The sequence below is a fragment of the Labrus bergylta genome, chromosome 2 (genome assembly GCF_963930695.1).
Source record: "Labrus bergylta chromosome 2, fLabBer1.1, whole genome shotgun sequence".
NCBI lineage: Eukaryota > Metazoa > Chordata > Actinopteri > Labriformes > Labridae > Labrus > Labrus bergylta.
The window spans coordinates 11,042,978-11,063,258 of record NC_089196.1 but is presented as its reverse complement, the minus strand read 5'-3'; the positions used below and the strand labels follow the sequence as shown (position 1 = coordinate 11,063,258).

The window sequence follows — 20,281 nt, the reverse complement described above, 5'->3', positions numbered from 1 at the left end:
ACTCTATGAAGTTCCATTTGAAAAAACAAGACAAGAAAAAAACCTAGTTTCTTTTGCACATTTAATGTCTTTGCCTTACAATGTTATGTTACAAACGTTATCTTTACCCGCTTTATAAATCTTTTATTTAAAGAGCCCAAGCCTAACTGAAAAAACAAATATGCAATAACAACCGGACAGGGCCTTTGCGTGTTGGAGTGTTGGTTCCCAGTGTTAGGATATGACCCTGTAACAGTATAGGAACAGGTCGGAGCCCTGGAGACTTAACCTCTCAAGCTCTAATGGACAACAAACTCGATGCCTTTTTTCATAAACAATAGGAATGCAAATTGAATGACCATCTGACTTCCATTTGCCTCTTCAGTTACATGTGGGGCCCTGTACTGGATTGTGGGGGCCTTATTCTATAGAAGCATGCAGGCAGCACCCATTAGCTATCTGCACGCAAACCCATGAACGCAACAGTGAGTTCACTTAGTGATGTCACCTCAGTAGTGCTTTTACTTTGAGTACTTTAGTTTTATTGTTTTATTTATTTCCTGATAAACGTTGGAACATGTATTCCCATAAGGGTTAAGCTTTACAAACTATTGAAAATCCTCTTTAGATATCTGGAAAATATAGAGTTAAAGGCTTCTTTTGATACTTTGAGTTAAATATGATTAAGTATCAGGTAACTAAAAATATATTAAATAATATTTATATTGATGCCTCTATATGACTAATTAAAGCAAACAAGACCATCAGCAACAACACTGAGTATTTCTATAGAGCTATTTTTAACCACCGTTACAGCTGCCACCATGTTGATGTCCAATGAGGCATAAGAGCGTACACCAGGAACAGCCTTTGTGGAAAAGATTCACAGTGAGTGATACAGTTTTCAGACAATACGTCTTATACAAGATCAGCAAAGCCATAAGGCTACTACATTGTCCACCAGGGTTTCCAAGATTTGCACAAAAGGAAAGTTCCTTACAGCAGCTTTAAACAGCTCATGTTTACAATTCATGCTGTTGGTGCTGCTGTCTTGCTTCAACCTGGATATACTGTGGAATACTGTGGAGGCAGTGTGTGCAGCAGTGGTGGTTCTAGACCACTTTCACTGAGGGGGCCAAACTGGGGCCAGTTGTTTTGTCAGAGGGGAACATTAAACCCAGAGGGAAAAAAAAGACAAAGATGATCGCTTTAAAAAAATAAAAAATAAAAATAAATAAATAAATATATATATATATATATAATGCCAAAAATAGTGCACATCATTAAATACCATGATTTATATTTGTTTCAGGTATTTGATACTAGATTGTGAGTCCTGTTGTTGAGTCAAATACTGTGTATGTGTTATTAGGAGGGCTCTTCCTTTTGGAGGGGTGGCCACAGGGCGGACCAAGATCAGTGTTACAGGGGCACTGACCCCTGTTGGCCCCTGCCTTGAACCGCCAATGGTGTGCAGCACTTAAAGTCCAAGGAAAATGTCCCCAAGAGACAATAAATTATATTGTATCATACGTAATAATCAAGTTAGGCCACTCAAGAAATTGCTCTAACGATGATCCAAATGTAACACCTTTCACTGCACTATTCATCCACACAGTTTCAGACAGAGAACAATTCAATCATCGTCCTCCTCCACTGTCTGTCCTGATCTCAGCTTCATGATCACCTATTAGAAAAAGGGAATTGATTAGTTTTTGCTTGTTTGTTTTTTTTTCACATCAAAACATATTTTTGATGCTGTCAGCTGAAGAAAATAACAGTGACAAGCACCTCTTTCAGCTGGGCTATCTCTTTGCTGTCCACATTTCTCTGAGCATTGTTGGTTATGGCTTTCACTCTGGTTGCGTAACTGGAAGTTTCAATAAGTCCAGGTGTTAATTAGGAGTTTGTTAGCATTGAAATAATTTTAAAAGGCTATCCTCTCTTCTTTTTTCTCTTACATGAGAGATGTGAGTGTCTCATCCAGGTTGGATTCTGAAGGAGAAATGTTGACGATCATGAGGGTTTTGGCGTTTCCACCCAGGGAGTCCTGCATCACCTGAGAGAGATGAAATGCTGATATCACATGTGTTTGATCTTTAGCTCAGAGTTCAAGCTCCTGACTACACAAATTACCTGTGTCAGCTTGCTGTTTCTGTACGGTACATGAGGCAGTTCAGCAGACAAAGCTGAGATCACATCACCCAGAGCGCTCAGAGATTTGTTAATGGAGTTTGCCTCCTGCAGAGAGGAGAAGAGGAGAGTGTAGAGAAGCCATAAGAGATATCTGATGACGAGCCAATCAAAATTTAACATGTGATTTAACCTTAAGCTGGTGGTCTTTGGCACCAGTTTTAGCTGCTCGCTCACTACCTGCCAGGTCCACCAAGCTCAGCTTCCCTGTGCTAACACTCCCGTTGGTCAGATTCCTGCTCTCCACCATGATGCCAACTATGAGATGGGAGCGGGAACTCTCTAAATTCATCTCTTTGGAAACAGACACAAAAAGAACAGCCCGGAATTGACTTAGTTCATTGATAATGTATATTTTTTGTTTCATGTTCTGCTGTTCTATCAAATTAACTTCATTGATATCTGATTGAAAATATCATAGACTGGTGATTGTTTCATGTAATTGATTAATTGTTTCATCTATTATATAAATCTAATATTATAAGTGCAGAAAGAAACTGCAAATCCTCAAATATAGATCTTTTTCCAGGTTAAGGTTTTTAAGGTTATGCCTTTGAATGTTAACAGATTGTATCATTTAATCATTAAATTATTTCAGCTCTTATCAAGTTGCCAATATTACAGGTCAAACAAAAGTACAGTAACCCATGAAAATATAAATAGAAAATGTGACTACTCATTTAATTGTAATTATTTGGTTCCATCTGTCTTTCGATAGTGTTTGAAAGAGTGTAAGTGTGTGACCTTTTTGCAAATTTGCCAGTATCCAACATCAATAGACTGTACTGGTATTTAGTGTAAGTGGATCTTTATTTTAGGGGCTCCAAACTTTAAGTTCATCCTGTAGCTCTGATGACTTGAGAGCATCTAGAAAACAATGTTGCTCCTCTTTATCCCCTGCGCTAATTCACATATTGGCAACTCTCCGTAATGATGTACCTACTGCCGCCCCCTCACACTGACTGTGAGTAACAGGATTAATCCAAACCATTTAGCAGGGCCCAGTATGAACTGGGCACCATGGCACGGTACAGAGGACTCACTGGTGGCGGAGATGTGTCGGTTGGCGCAGGCCTGCTGGAACAGAGCATAGAGCTCCTGAGTGCTGGAAGCCTCCTTTGTCTCTGCTCCTTGTGCGAACACAACCCCCTTTTTGTTCCTCTTGATCTCCACCCGCCTGGCCTGGCCGTGGGACTGGGCCTGAGCATGGGCCTCTCCAGCCGGGCTCACAAAGAGGTCCTGCAGTCTGTCGTTGTACAGCTCCAGCATGTAGGCAGAAACCTGAGGAACAAGGAAGACGTAATGTATGATGTGTCTCATCTCTCAAATTTGATTAGGTCTTATAACCCTCAAAATCTGTTACCTTGAAGTCAAATTTGGAGCTGTTCTCTTGAATGAAATCAAATATAGCATTAAAAGATCTTGGCATGATCCCTAGGTTCTTCTGCTCCTTGTCCCCTACCATGGTGAAGGTCTTCCCTGAGCCCGTCTGGCCATACGCAAAGATACAGACATTGTAACCATCAAGAGCCGACTGGATGAGCCTGTGGGAGAAATATATCCCAAACTACTGAGCTGGAAGTGGAAGTTGGTCTGGTAGCTGGAGAGGTGCCAGATCACTTCCTGAGCACTGCCGAGGTGCCCTTGAGCAAGGCACCAAACCCCCTCCCCACCATCAGATCAGGAGCGCCCACTGTGGGCAGCTCTGTCACTCTGACATCTCTCCATTAGTGCATGTCCATAGGATCCTGTTTGTGCATGTGTGTGTATTTCAGCCTATGTGTGTGTTGCATGACTTACAGAGTGTGAAAACAGAAATTTCCCCTTGTGGGGATCAATAAAGTAAATCTTAATTTTAATTTTAATCTGAATCTTAATTAAGCATTGGCCATCCTGTAGAACGTATCATGTCCGTTACCTGTGGGTGTCGTGAAACAGGTCTTCCTGAGAAGCTGCAGCGCTGAACACCTTGTCAAACTGAAACTCTCTCTGCCCACGAGAAGTTTCAACAGTGACAGAGAAATCATCGATTTTCTTAACAACGATGGCTTCATCCTGATCCTGTGCAACTTCAGTTCGGCTCACTGGTCGAATCCGACAGAACACTCTGATTTTACCTAAGAAACAAATAAGACAGGAAACATGAATTATTTATTAAAGTAAAGAGTGTGATAAAATAAGAACACCTTACTTTTTGGGTGTTTCATTTTAAACATTACCAATAGAGCTGGTTAGATTTTACCTTTCATGTCTTCCACCATATTGTAGTACTTCTTCCTCAGCGTCCTTTCTGAAGTGTAGTTCTCAATTATTTTCTTATTCTCCTCTTTAACTTGCTTCAGCTTGTGAGAAAAGTGTTAAAACACACAAATAAGCCTTTTACTCTATGCATAATGAACCCAGTGGCTCATGGCAGCTAATTTCATCTTAATATCCCACCATAAATGAATCAATGTTTTCTGTGGAAGGACCCCTTTGGAACTGACCACAGATTGAGCTGTGTAATAAAAGACCAACCTGTTCCTGCAGCAGGAGGAGTTGCTGACCAACACTCTTCACTCCCTCTGTGGTTCTGATTGTCCCTTTTCCCAAGATGTCCTCCAGTTCTGAGACCTCATTGCAGTCTGAGTAAAACAGAGATTAATACCACTGATTTAAGTGATGCACCAAACACTCATGTGCGGACAGAACCATACAGCTGTTGCAAGACTTACAGTATAGACATTGAAGTTACAGCATTACAGTGAATAGTTAAGTTATTTCTGAATAAATATTGTCAGTTTAAATATCTATCTATTTAGAACTTTCTTATTCAGGTGATTTCAGATATTTAGTTACCGTATATTGCAGGGCTCTCTCCACTTTTGATGCAGTCCAAAGCCAGTAGAGAGACCTCAAATCCTTTAATTGTTTCTCGTAAAGACAAAGCTGACTCATGTCCATCTAAACTGAAAAACAATAGGATCAGCTGTATGATTATAACAAATAAAGCAGTAGAAGGGATGCAGACGACCTTAAAAAAATGTAACCAGTCACTTTTATATTTACTGATATTGAGATTCATTTTTAGATGTTAAAAATATTGCCATAATCTCTAACACTTCTTGGTCGGGTGTTTTGTCCTCTCCGTCATAATTGTCTTTGTGTGACACCTGTAGATGGTCTAGTTTGTCTCTGACTTCAACCAGAGCGACCCGGTCCTCCCTAATCATGTGATCCAGAAGAGCTCTGGTCTCAGCCGCTGCACTGCAAATAGCATGAGCCTAGAAAACAGAACAGGTCACCAAAATAAACAGTGAGTTACTTCTTTCTTCTGCCACCTTCAAATGAATTTGATACACAGGAAGTTTGTAATAATAGTAGTTATTAATAATAACAACAATAATACTATTCTTTTTATAATAATTGAGCATCACCTTGTGTATGACTGTGGGGAGCAAGATGCTGCAGGGAGGCAGAGGGACAGGGGGAACAGGGCTCCTCTCTGCCTCCAGCAGTTCTGTGAGCTCTCTCTCTCTCTGGTACAGACTCTCTTTCAGCTCCTCCAGACGGGCTTTGGCCCCCTCCAGTGGCTGATCTGAATCATTGCACTCCTACATATAAATAAAACCACTTTAAAGGGTCAGTCCAAAGAAATAATAACATCTTTGTACCACAGGAAACAGGCATTGCATTTCGGTTTGACTCTGTACCTCGTTCAAACATGTTTCATATCATAATAACAGATTGTAAGTCTAACCTCATCTTTGCAATGCAACTTTTCTCTACATTTGCTCCCCAAGACAGTGTAAAAGAACGTTTCATTTTGCGGTTTTGCTGAAATAATTACTATCTTAACCATGTACTTGAGACAAGAGCAACCCACCACAGTTTGTTGTTGTGTAGACAGTTCTTCATTCTTTGAGCTTTCACCTTCTTCTGAGGCTTCCTCCTGCTCCTGTGATAAAACCATCAACATCTCTTGGACCTTCCCTACTTCTTGTCTGGCCAGCTGGAGTTCCTGTATTGCTGGTCAGTGTCACAGGAAATAGTTTTAATTTGCAGAGGCAAGGGATATTTGCAGGCCTTTATCATGGATGTTTTGCAGACTCACTGGAGGCCTGGTGGTTGTGAAGGATATCCAGCCTGTTGGAAAACAGCTCCAGCATTTTGCTCTAAAAGGGAGAAAAAGTTTATTCAACATTTTTGTAATATACTTTTTTTTAAAGTTTGTACTAAAATATGACCACAAGGCAGAGCTACAGTTCAGAGGAAGAAGTAAGAGGTTGTAAAGGCTGCCAGCCTCTTATCCAACCTTTTCTCTGTGCCAGTGTAGAGCTTCCTCTTTACTCCTCCTACTCTCTGCTCTCCTCTCCTCCTGTAGCTGCTCGATCTGTGCCGTCAAAGCCTGCAAGAAAGAGAATCAAGCAATGAAAGCAATAATTAAAAAAAAATACCTAAAGCGATTTAATGGTTCAGCTATGATCTGTGACGTGCAGTAGTATGATGTCACCACCTGTAAGAGCAAACATCACTGACCCCAACCTTCCTCTCCCAGTCTGCGTTCTTCTTCTCCACCTTCTCCTGATAGACATCTAGGATTCTCCTTAGCGTATTTAGTTTGTTCTGGTAGTGAGATCTGATCCTTTGCACAGTCCACTCCTGATTGCACAAGAAGGCCTTTGTTACTGTTTATATGAGCAATCTCTCAAACACACAGAAACACACTCACCTGGTTCTCTCTTGCTGTGACCCGAAAGTTTTCTTCCAGCTCCTGCACCATTACCAGGTGTCTCCTCTTCATTGCCTCCATGTCCTCCGCTATCTGTATTAGAATGGAAAGAACACACACATACACAGAACATATATATTAAATAGCATCCTAGTAGCATAGAATGATCAAATGACTTTGAGAGTCACACCAGCAGCATCAGGGCACCATGTGAAAGTGAAGAAGAACACGACTCAGTGTCTGACACTGGCTTCATTGTTTGTTTGTGTGCTCTAATGATGATCAATGAAACACAGCTTTGAGTCACATGTCTTAAAAAACTTTCTGTTTCAAAACAAGTGATGTTTTCCAGTAATTATGTCTGGAGGTATGTACTGATATTGCTTTAAATAGAAACCTAAAGATGTTGGAGACACAATATTTAATGTGACCTGAGTGATGCAGAGTTCAGCTGACTGGTATGGGATGTAGATCTTGATATCTTGCGACCTCTCTGATTCTGCAGCCTGAGCTGCATCACTGCTATCTGACAGCTGAGATTCTGACAAACCTGCAGAAATAACCAGCTGTTAATAACAATAATGTTATACAAAGCATACAAACAAAAGTGCAGCTAGCTTTATTTCTTAAACCTTAACAACTCCAAGCTCTATAACAACTTTCCTGCATATATTTCTTTTTCAGCACCTTGGTTGGCCACTTGTCCTGGGTGCTTATTGCGATCGGCTCCAATCCAGTGTCGGAACGCAGCCCACCTCTTCATCCACGGTGTTTTGTGATGGATGACAACTTCAACAGTTAAACAAATGCATGGGAACAGTTCAGGGAGTGAAATATGTAGTAGAGGGGGAGAAGTTACAGCAACAGCAAGTCTTAACACATGCTTCTATTGCCTCATTATTTGTAATAGAGTTAATGTGCTGGGTCATTAAAATAGCACCGAGCCCCATTTAATAGTAACCTGATACACAACATGTAATAATTATACTATACAGATTTATATGAATCAAGTTCAAAGATGCATTTGACTGGTGAAAAGTTATGTGATATGTGAGATTTACTTTTTTGTATGACTGCTCAGTTCATATTTAATTATTTATTTTACAGAGAAACTACACTTAACTCACTCATTGTGTCAGTGTGTCAGTGTGTCAGTGTGTGTGTGTGTGTGTGTGTGTGTGTGTGTGTGTGTGTGTGTGTGTGTGTGTGTGTGTGAGGGGGGACAACTGGATGAAGTCAAGACAGTTATTCACAATTTTACTTGCCATTTTTGTCACGTTTATGTTTTACTGCATTAATCATTTACTTGCATAATGACAAAGTTTTCAAACACAAATAAAACACATAAATCTCAATGCATATTTTTAACATGTATTTATTAGACTTAAAATACGGTTTACATCTTTATGATTTAGTTATGATGCTGTTTGTTATCTATTTGTTTACATTTCCTAAAATTACACTTTTTCTTGAATTGCATTTTATTCAAATAAGTCTTTAGTTTCTGTTTATTTAAAAATAAAAAGATTGATCTTCTGTGTCTTTAGGTTAATTTACAATATTGACACATTCCATAAAATTCTTTCCCTCTGAATATTTGATCACTTTCTGTCTCCTTCAGACATATCCCACCCTCTCCCCTCTCTGTTTCCTCATACAGGAATGTGGGCGTGTCGTCATGCTGCTACTTTCCTCCCAGAAACACCTTTTAGTGAAGAAACAGAGGTTATATCAGGAATTACAGAGAACAGTTGGAAGGAAAAACAACACTCGTCTGAAGGTGGCTTTGTATTATTATTTTTTTTATTTTGAGTAAATTTGAAATTTGTAGAACTACACCTATGTACAGTGGGTACGGAAAGTATTCAGACCCCTTTACATTTTTCACTCTTTGTTTCACTGCAGCCATTTGCTAAAATCAAAAAAGTTCATTTTATTTCTCATTAATGTACACTCAGCACCCCATCTTGACAGAAAAAAAACAAATGTAGAAATTTTTGCAAATTTATTAAAAAGGAAAAACTGAAATATCACATGGTCATAAGTATTCAGACCCTTTGCTGTGACACTCATATTTAACTCACATGCTGTCCATTTCTTCTGATCCTCCTTGAGATGGTTCTGCTCCTTCATTGGAGTCCAGCTGTGTTTAATTAAACTGATTGGACTTGATTAGGAAAGGCACACACCTGTCTATATAAGACCTTACAGCTCACAGTGCATATCAGAGCAAATGAGAATCATGAGGTTGAAGGAACTGCCCAAGGAGCTCAGAGACAGAATTGTGGCAAGGCACAGATCTGGCCAAGGTTACAAAAGAAGTTCTGCAGCACTCAAGGTTCCTAAGAGCACAGTGGCCTCCATAATCCTTAAATGGAAGAAGTTTGGGAAGACCAGAACTCTTCCTAGACCTGGCCGTCCAGCCAAACTGAGCAATCGTGGGAGAAGAGCCTTGGTGAGAGAGGTAAAGAAGAACCCAAAGATCACTGTGGCTGAGCTCCAGAGATGCAGTAGGGAGATGGGAGAAAGTTCCACAAAGTCAACTATCACTGCAGCCCTCCACCAGTCGGGGCTTTATGGCAGAGTGGCCCGACGGAAGCCTCTCCTCAGTGCAAGACATATGAAAGCCTGCATAGAGTTTGCCAGAAAACACATGAAGGACTCCCAGACTATGAGAAGATTCTCTGGTCTGATGAGACCAAGATTGAACTTTTTGGCTTTAATTCTAAGCGGTATGTGTGGAGAAAACCAGGCACTGCTCATCACCTGCCCAATACAATCCCAACAGTGAAACATGGTGGTGGCAGCATCATGCTATGGGGGTGTTTTTCAGCTGCAGGGACAGGACGAGTGGTTGCAATTGAAGGAAAAATGAATGCAGCCAAGTACAGAGATATCCTGGAAGAAAACCTCTTCCAGAGTGCTCAGGACCTCAGACTGGGCCGAAGGTTCACCTTCCAACAAGACAATGACCCTAAGCACACAGCTAAAATAACAAAGGAGTGGCTTCGGAACAACTCTGTGACCATTCTTGACTGGCCCAGCCAGAGCCCTGACCTAAACCCAATTGAGCATCTCTGGAGAGACCTGAAAATGGCTGTCCACCAACGTTCATCATCCAACCTGACAGAACTGGAGAGGATCTGCAAGGAAGAATGGCAGAGGATCCCCAAATCCAGGTGTGAAAAACTTGTTGCATCATTCCCAAGAAGACTCATGGCTGTACTAGCTCAAAAGGGTGCTTCTACTCAATACTGAGCAAAGGGTCTGAATACTTATGACCATGTGATATTTCAGTTATTCTTTTTTAATAAATTTGCAAAAATTTCTACATTTCTGTTTTTTTTCTGTCAAGATGGGGTGCTGAGTGTACATTAATGAGAAATAAAATGAACTTTCTTGATTTTAGCAAATGGCTGCAATGAAACAAAGAGTGAAAAATGTAAAGGGGTCTGAATACTTTCTGTACCCACTGTATATATGCATATGTGTGTGTTTAGGGGAGGGGGAGGGGTTTATTTTGTTCTAACCTGCTGATCTGTCCTTGTATTGCTCAAACTGTGTGTTGTGAATTATGGGACATGGCCTCTCCTCCTGCAGCTCTGGTACACTGCCCGGTAAATCCTCTGGCACCAGTGCTGCCACTGGGACCCGTCCAGGCTGCAAGGACACCACAGGGTCCTCAGGACAGGTAGACCTGTTAGTCGGCTCCCAGGCGCCTGACAAAAATCATAGATACGGTGCATAAAAATAAAAATAAAAAGCTAACAAATGTAGCTCTTCAATATTTTAACTCCTGGATTCCAAACTAGGAGGACACTATTGATGCTGGGAGACACAGAGATAAAAAAAAATAATAAAGATGGATGAAGATGAAGATGGAACGGTTAAGAAGGTATGCTTAAAATAATCTACAGTAGCAGCAGAGACAGTTTAGAGATGATGAAACATCTGGACAGAAGATGGCAGAGATTACAGGCATGAGGCTAGGCTTATAACCAGCAAACCTCTGCATGCATAGATGTGAACGCATGCACATATGTTAATCTAAAAGTACACAAAGAAAACATTTTGACATTAATTTCTGCAACAGCTGTAGTGTCTATTAACAGTAAAGATAACCTTGCATATGTTGGTCTGTTGTGTGTGCCTTTTAGTCTGGCTTACCCAGATCTCCAACCAGACTCTGGCGGGAACAATGTGTTACGTTTTTACTGATGCCCTGAATGTTCTGCAGCTTCACAACGGAGGCAGCCAAGCAGCTGAAATATTTAAACCATGTCTAGCTCCACGTCTTCCTGCAACATATTTAACCCTCAGAACAGCTTCCTCGGCTATATATAATCAGATTTTGGATACAGAAATGATTGTAATTGTAAGGCTACCACTATGCAAATGAATAAAAGGGAAAGCATTACTGTACAGTAAAAGCATGTTTTCTAGGTTGTTAGTGTGTTCTAGACTCACGTTGTTTGCCTGCAGGAGCCACAGAGTGATGTCTTCCTACTTTCTTTCCCAGAAAGGTCAGAGAATAAGATCCACTTTCATTTCCAGAAGAGTTCACATACATTGTGTACCTTACAGTTTGTTGGCTCTCACTTCTGCAAATGCGTTTGAACTCTATTGATGAGGAAGTGAGACGAGAACTGGCTAAAACCTGCAGAGTAAAAAGGTTTAAGAAATTATGTCTGCAGTATGAACTCCTGTTCAACTCCATATAAGTTGCAGATGTCATAGAGCTCACAGCAGATTCACTCAGGGAGTGAAATCCTTTAGTTAGCCTCTCCAGGATACTTTAAGCTACAATTTTCTCAACAGGAAAAACTGAAAATCCCCAAGGATTTACCATGGTCTATTTCTGTTTTTTAAATTTATTGATTTCATGATGCTATATAAGAACAAATCCGACATGTCACTTTGCAAAAATGGGCATAATCCCAGATCTTTTACTGCAACGTGGGTTGAACTGACTAAAAACTGACATTCACATAAAAAGTCTCAGAAATAAAACAAATGTACAAAATCCAAAACAGATGTGAATTACTCCAAAACAGATGGATGTAGGAACCATGCAAATATAAAAATAATAGAGTCAAAAAGGCCTGATGATAAAGACCTTACCTGTTCTGGTAGCAGACCGGATCCCTCCAGAGTGATTGGATGCAGTTTGGGTGCTGGTATGTGTCCATCCTGATCTCTAAGGAGAACCAAACTCTCAACAGTGTTTAAATATTAAACCTGCAGAGATGGAGTTTCATCATGTACTGGCCTAAACCCTTCAGAGCCTGCAGGTAAAGAGATGCCCAAACAGTCCTCAGGTTTCCCATGTGTAAGATACAGATTGTAACTGGATGCTCCCTGTCATATACTGACAGAAACAAACATAAACACACACACACACACGCACACACGCACACACGCACACACACACACACACACACACACACACACACACACACACACACACACACACACACACACACACACACACACACACACACACACACACACACACACTGACACAATGAGTGAGTTCAGTGTAGTTTCTCTGTAAAATAAATAATTAAATATGAACTGAGCAGTCATACAAAAAAGTAAATCTCACATATCACATAACTTTTCACCAGTCAAATGCATCTTTGAACTTGATTCATATAAATCTGTATAGTATAATTATTACATGTTGTGTATCAGGTTACTATTAAATGGGGCTCGGTGCTATTTTAATGACCCAGCACATTAACTCTATTACAAATAATGAGGCAATAGAAGCATGTGTTAAGACTTGCTGTTGCTGTAACTTCTCCCCCTCTACTACATATTTCACTGCCTGAACTGTTCCCATGCATTTGTTTAACTGTTGAAGTTGTCATCCATCACAAAACACCGTGGATGAAGAGGTGGGCTGCGTTCCGACACTGGATTGGAGCCGATCGCAATAAGCACCCAGGACAAGTGGCCAACCAAGGTGCTGAAAAAGAAATATATGATCCAGTCTCTTTTGAGTTGTTAGTAGAGGAAAAAGAAATAAAAAATAATAATAAAAAAAATTTCAAGGTCAATATAACTGCTTTCAATTGGCTTCATACTCTATTGTTCTTCTCAAAGGCTTTCTGAGGATTTAAATTCTCTTTCAGACCAACAGACTGATTTGAAACATTTGTACCACAGCATCACCATCTATGTAACACACCTTACTTAGAGAGAAATCCACCCATGATGCTACTTTAATGAAAAATCTGCTTTTCTTAAACTGAACATAAACCCTGCCCTGACCATATTCCAACATGACTGAATACAGTGTCATTTTACTCATTAAAAATAGGAGATTTTAGGGGCGCTGGTAACCTAGTGGTTGGTTTGTGCACCCCATGTGCGGTGGCTGCGGTCTTCTGGGCAGGCGGCCCGGGTTTGGGTCCAACCTGTGAACCCTTCGCTGCACGTCATCCACGACTCTCTCTCCCAGGTTTCTGACTCTATCTAGTGTCCTGTCTTTAAAATAAAAGCATAACAAGACCCCAAATAAACCTTAAAAAATAGATTTTAGTCTTATTCAGCAAATAAAATTCAAAACTACGAATAGATTGGTCACAAGAGAAATTTTTATTTTTATTTTTTTAAAGGCAGTTAATGACACAACACTGGAAATCAGGCCTATTTCAAAATGTTTAAGGACGTCATGAGTGGCCTGTCTTGATTGTCAGACTCACTCCTACACTGTGCAAGACAGAGTATGAGTATGACTCGACTAAGATGATGCAATTATCAGTCGAATGTATCATTATCCTGTCTCCTAACCTCAGCGGTGAGAAAACTTTACCCTCTGTTGTGGCATGTCGGCAGCAGGTAGCGTCAGGCCTCAGGCTGTGCTGCCATGACAACATGCCACACCTTAAGACAACTCATGATGTCATCACACCAAGGAAAGTCTCTATTCTAGAGGAATGTTAAAGTGGTCTTTTGTCCGCTGTATCTACACCTATAATGCCAAGGTGCTAACTTAGATACACCCCAGCTCATTGACTGGATTGTTGTTTCAGGTACGCTCCAGATAACATTTCTGCAGAAGAAGATATAATAACAGGAATGTCAACAGATAGGTCAGACCTCATTCTTCTTCAGGCCAAGAGCAACAACATCATACTATGAATGGATTTAAGCAGTTGGTTATTCCTTTTGAGAGAGAGGGAAAAACACAATATGTGTCCATAGATCTCAATAGCACAATCAACAACTTTTTATTTATATTCCACCAAATCATGAAAAAAACAAATCTCAGTACATTTGACAGATTGAAAGTGCTGCTCTATGAAAGACTGACACTTCTCTGGGCTTGTACTAATTGCATTAATAGAAATAAATGGTTTAAAAATACTGATTGACAAAGCAATTATTTTACTTTTGTGCTTAAACTGTGCAGCTAGGAAAGTGAACATGATTCATTCCTTACTGGACAATAATCTTTTTTACTTTTTTTTGTATAAAATTCAAATTGTGTCAATGTTCATATTGGAAAAAATAGCTGACTCAAGGTTTATCAATCAAATAGGCTATAAACTGTCAAAAAAAAAATCTAATAGCTTTCACAGACATGCCCCAGGCACAAATCTGCATACATCTGTTGGCAGCTATACAACAGATCATGTGCACATTGTGTCCAGTGACCATTTTGGGAACGTCGAACTGAAATGTGATGATAAGAACAATGGTCAAACAAACTGAGTCGTCATACACTTACATCTCCAAAAGTCTCAATTGTCCGTAAGTTATATTTGATTTTCACGAGACCTCTCTCTTCTAATATAAGCGACAGCCGCTACTTTACTCTTAAACAGAACCGCTGCTTACTGTGTTGAAGGAACACTTCCTTGTTTACGCACGGTGTACGCAGCTGCTGCAGAGGAGTATGGGTGGACCCGTTACTAGGTGGGGTTTATCAAGAGTATAAATACAATCTCCCTGTCTTCACAACGTCCCTGGAAACTCAGTGAGACTAACTTCTTCTCTCTTAGGACAAACGGTAAGTCATTTTCCTTCCGTAGAAATCTCCATTGTTGTCCCAAACTTTTAATTTGAGAATTTGAAAAAGTTTGACACGAGACGTGATAGTTCTGAGCCATCTCTGCCACACAGTGCAGTTGCAACCTATGAGGGTGTGGTTGGAAAAAGAGCTGCGACAGTTTTAAAAACAATACAACAATTGAAAAGTGATGATGATTTAATTAAGAATTAAATATGAAAAGTAAAGTAAAGGAGAATGGATCCGTAATGAAGACTTCAATAGTTGTAGCATACATTTACAGTATATCCATATTACAGTTGTGCTCGTGGGTGTGGCCAGACTGTCTCCACATGCTTGCCATTATAGAAACCTACATTAACATAAACCTACTGTAAATATTGCAGGAAAAACTGAGCTCACAGGAATTGATCAAGGAAAAAAAAGTTGTATTCTTTCTTTATCAGTTGCTAAGTTTTAACAGATAACATACACTAACAGAATGGGTACAACTGGGTATGATAAGACTTTGATTTAATCCCAAGATGCTCCATCTTGTCTCTGCTTTCAACCTAAGATAAAGTAATCATATAAGCAAATAACATGTTTTCTCTTTTCTTTTCTTCGTTTACAGGCAGACTCCAAAAGGTCCCACCATGTCTTTCATATCAGCCTTCTTGCAGCAGACGATGTACATGGGCATGCCCGATGACTCAGTACGTACTGTGACTTTGTGGTTCTGTTCCAGTTGCTAAGGCCAACAACTTTTTTTTCTTTTTTTTCTCTTCCTGTGGTATGTTCGGGTGGAAAAATTTATCAGGCGGAGTTTAAAGCAAGAGAGAGAGAGAGAGAGAGAGAGAGAGAGAGAGAGAGAGAGAGAGAGAGAGAGAGCGCAGTGTGGAGGATGGTGAGGGAGGAGAATAAATGAGTTGAAAGTTTAACGGTGGAGGGAGTGAAGAGAGAAGGAATTTCTCTGAGCAGAAAGATAAGATGAAAACTGTAATTAAAGGGAAAGGGGAGACTGGACTTTAGCATTATCAGTAGTGAGAAACATGACCACACTAAAGTCTTGAGACTTGAGTGTGAGAGTGTGAGTCATACATCGTAGAAGCAGGAATTTGAGCGCCTCCCTTTATAAACTCTAACAGAACAAAATGCTACTTCTGCTTTCCCTGCTTTCTCAAAGTAAACTACTAAAGTTGTTTGTGTCAAGCTGGCATGATTTCAGACTGTGTACTCCAATTCTCCTCTTGTTTCTTCTGTGGCTTACGTTTAGAGGATTTTTAAAATGACATTGTAATGGGATTCGGATGAAAGGAGGTGTTTGAGCACTGACCACTGGGAAAGGGCCAAAAGAGCGACATAACATCTGTCTCAATTTTCTTTCTTTGTGTGTGTGTGGGTTTTTTTTTTTTGTAAATAGCAGGGTGGATTATTACTGGCAATGGCAAGGCCAGAAAAATCAAGATAAAAATAGCCTTTGACTCATCCAAGGCACTTGGAAATGCACTTTTGCAATGATGCACACCACCAAGGAGAACTCAAGTATTTACCAAACATACACTAATCCGTTCTGTGCATCTTTTAGGTCCTGAAGAAAGAGGGGACGGTGACTGCAGCACCCAACTTCAGCCCCGATGGAGATGCAGCAGTCTTGGAAAAGGCCATCAAGACAAAAGGTAAATAGAAAAACGCCTATATGGAAGCTTTTGAACGTGTGGCAACATGTCATGGCCTCACTGTCTCTTGTATGCCACTACAGAATCTGCTTTACTCACTTTAACCCCCTCTGCTGGTCATCATGCACCATTACTACTCACTCCTCTCTTGCATGGGCCCTAAAGTGACACAGACAACTTTAACCACCACTTCATTACTTAACAAAATGGCTTGTGTGCAGGTGTGGATGAGAACACCATCATTGAAATTCTGGTGAAAAGGAGCAACGAGCAGAGACAGCAGATTAAAGAGGCTTACCAGAAGGCCAGTGGCAAGGTAATAAGAAATCAATAAAAATATGTACACACTTTGTATATTCTTACATAGCATACATGAGATGATCAGACTCCATGTTTGTTGATTTGTTGTTTCCTTGTAGGCTCTGGAGTCAGCTCTAAAGAGTGCTCTGAAGGGAGATCTGGAGGATGTGGTTTTGGCTCTGCTGAAAACCCCGGCCCAGTATGATGCCTATCTACTGAAAGGAGCTATGAAGGTACACGCACGCACGCACGCACGCACGCACGCACGCACGCACGCACACACTCATACTCACATGCACATGCCTTATCATCACCTGTTATTTTTAGGTACACAGTGACATCCACCCACTTCCACTTATTCTTTTATTGTTTTCTTATCAAGAGGTTAAACGATGTGTTTTGTTTCATTTGGCCAAGTGAAGAGCAGATCATTTTCCCCTGTATAAATGTGCTTGTACTTACATTTTTTAAGGGTGTAGGCACAGACGAGGAAACCCTGATAGAGGTTATGGCTTCCAGAAACAACAGAGAGATTCTGGATATAAAGAAAGCCTACAAAGAAGGTGAGTGCCAGAAAACTTTCAACAACAGCGCTCGTTTTCTTAAAGCTGGTGTTTTGCAATAAAAAGGGTAAAACATATGAGGGTATTGATAAAAATACTTTTTTTTCATCGTTTCAAATACTGGATGTTTATGTATGGATTTCTTTACCAAGATTACAAAAAGGACCTTGAGGACGACATCAAGGGTGACACTAGTGGAGATTTCAGGGCTGCACTCTTTGAACTGTGCAAGGTCAGTATGTCTCCACATCCTTTCTTTTGTTTTTTGATGTCTTTTTAAAACAAGATCTGTTACAGGATTTTGAAGCCGTGTTTAGTACAGAAACTTTTCAGTGACTGCACCGGGATGCATTAATATCTGATGCAACATAACACTCCCGACTGGGGCTTTATAGTGACAGTGGTTTATGAAAGCTAAACAAACTCACTCCCTCATTTCATGCTTACACAGCATAGGGTCAACAGTGAGTCCTTTTATGACTTTATCTAGGCATCTTAAAAGGTCAAATAGACAGTATGCTTCGCATTCTGTCAAATTTTGTCTGTCATCTGTCTTAAGCTGCATATTAATACAATTAAGAGAAATGCAAACTGTTAATAAAGCAAGCTGCAGTGTGTCAGTGTTAGACTTGTGGGGAAATAATAATAATAACTCAGTCTTTTTCATTCTGCTTTTTTGTGCTTTTAAAAGCCGTTTAATAGTCTTATAGAGATGACCACTACTTATTTTACATTATTCATCAATATTTCTGTTGCTTTTAACTATTTTAGCTTCAAAACACAGAAAAGTTGAGAACATTATATTAATTAAAATTTAAACACTATCGATTCTTATAGCTTAGAAACTTTGCACACATTTTGTGGTTCAAACATGCAGTAAACTAGAAGTGAGGATTGCTCTAAAACAGGAGAAGAGTAATTATGTCACATGTCTTATTGGTGTCAAACACAAAGTAGAATACTTAAGCTTACAATCATAAATCTCATACAATTCTTAGCAATTTGTATGAGTTGTGTTCAGCACTGAAATAGTTCGGCTTGTCTTCATCACAGGCCAACAGGACTGAAGGAGTGTGTGAGCAGATGATTGATAGCGATGCCAGGGCCCTGTACGAGGCCGGAGAGGGGAGGAAGGGCACGGCCTGCTCCGTCTTCATCGACGTTCTTATCACCAGGAGCGCCCCACATCTCCGGAGAGGTCAGCTGATTGTCCCCCTGTCCTGATCAGAAAATTCTGTTTTTTTCTCATATTGTTCCACATTAATACTTTTCTTCTACTTTGACTTCTTCAGTGTTTGAGAGATATTCTAAGTACAGCAAAGTGGACGTGGCTAAAGCCATCGACCTGGAGCTGAAGGGAGATATAGAAAGTTGTCTCACTGCAGTAGGTAAAGGAACAAACCTCTATTTTAACTGTATGACTTGAATTATTATCCAGTGATGTATGCATGGACTTACTTTAAATAATTTTTTTATGTAACCATAGTAAAGTGTGCTGGCAGCAGGCCTGCGTTCTTTGCCGAGAAACTCCACTTGGCCATGAAGGTAAAATACATATCAAACTTCTGCTCACAAAACTTTTGAAAAATTCACCCTGGATACTGAGCCCTTTGTCTTTCCAATTCCCAAAATTTCCAATTTCCAATTTTTTCTTTTTTTTGCGCTTCAGGGTAAAAGTCCCCGAAAAAATGCCCTAACTCGCATCATGGTGAGTCGCTCTGAAATCGACATGAAGCGGATCAAGGAAGAGTACAAGAAAAACTATGGCAAAACACTCTACCAGGAGATTCTGGTGAGGAAACACCTTACCACTGATAACATCAGTATACCCCATCCTAAATGTTCTTCATGTTTACACGCTACCTGTCTGTCTTTCAGGATGACACTAAGGGAGACTATGAGAAAATCCTGCTCGCTCTCTGTGGGGAAAACTAAGAGCGTGTCAACAAGATCAAGGCTCATCCAACTGAAGATCCAGCAGCGGGTCCAGCTGTGGAAAGCCACTGATATATGATAACACATATTGTGCCCTATGAGGAGAATGGACAAGACAAGTCTCTTTGTGACTGTCATGACATTTAGTAGATATTTACAGTATTAAGCAAAGATTTACATGGAATCATCACCGCTTCAGCAAATGTTTTCTCTACAACTACTTTTAAAGCAGCACACATGGATCTGCAGCAGTGGACCAGTACTCTCTAAAGTAGACTTAGCCTTACACTCATTAGGTTCTTACCTCTGTCGTCACAGTGCAGCTGCTTATACATATATATAAAGATCATCGTCTTCCGATCTTATTGCCATTGCAGCAGGAGAAGTACCCTTGAAGGCACATGGAAATCCTGAAGTAAAAAGCTTTTTGTAAAAATGCCTACTTGTGTGTTGTTGGTTCTTTGCACATGCACATATCAGACAGACATGAATGGCATGCTATTGTGTATCTCTAAATAATTAAGCAGTGATGATTATAGTATTTGTCATTATAGCAAAAACAGATTACAAAAATAACAAATACTGCAATCGTCTTGAAGAACAATCAACTTCATATTTGGGCTGAGAATCACATGCAAATCCGATATTTAGAAATTGAAAATAAAAACATTAACAGGAAATGACTGAATAATATCTAAATATTGTAATGTTTAAAAAAAGAAAAGAAAACTTGTGTTGCCATCATCACCCACAGAGCAGATTGACATCTATCATACAGCTGCTGAAATGGCAAATAGCCACAAGTATCATTAACCAAACTCTTTATTTTTGTTAAAACAAATCAACTCTCTCTCTTTAATTTCATCTTCCCATTTTAAGCCAATTTGTAGGGCCTATGTACTCCACCAAGGAAACTATTGTA

At 40.0% G+C, this 20,281-nt stretch overlaps 2 protein-coding genes across 2 annotated transcripts; one reads left to right on the top strand and one right to left on the bottom strand.

Moving 5' to 3' along the window:
• Positions 1-1,740: 1,740 nt before the first annotated feature.
• si:dkey-96l17.6 (uncharacterized) lies at positions 1,741-4,433 on the bottom strand. Its single transcript, XM_029277155.1, has 8 exons — positions 4,415-4,433; positions 4,091-4,289; positions 3,536-3,716; positions 3,216-3,453; positions 2,306-2,466; positions 2,116-2,220; positions 1,941-2,038; positions 1,741-1,849 (listed from the first exon to the last, which is right to left on the bottom strand). Exons 1-8 carry the CDS (start codon positions 4,431-4,433, stop codon positions 1,741-1,743), a joined length of 1,110 nt encoding a protein of 369 aa, XP_029132988.1.
• Positions 4,434-14,762: 10,329 nt separating this feature from the next.
• Positions 14,763-19,797, top strand: anxa1a (annexin A1a). The gene is made up of 12 exons (XM_020632926.3): positions 14,763-14,903; positions 15,517-15,598; positions 16,471-16,561; positions 16,783-16,877; positions 16,981-17,094; positions 17,334-17,424; positions 17,577-17,656; positions 18,478-18,622; positions 18,717-18,812; positions 18,911-18,969; positions 19,094-19,216; positions 19,303-19,797. The coding sequence occupies exons 2-12, from the start codon at positions 15,539-15,541 to the stop codon at positions 19,357-19,359; spliced, it is 1,011 nt and encodes a 336-aa protein (XP_020488582.1). The 5' UTR covers positions 14,763-14,903; positions 15,517-15,538; the 3' UTR covers positions 19,360-19,797.
• The last annotated feature ends 484 nt before the right edge of the window (positions 19,798-20,281 follow it).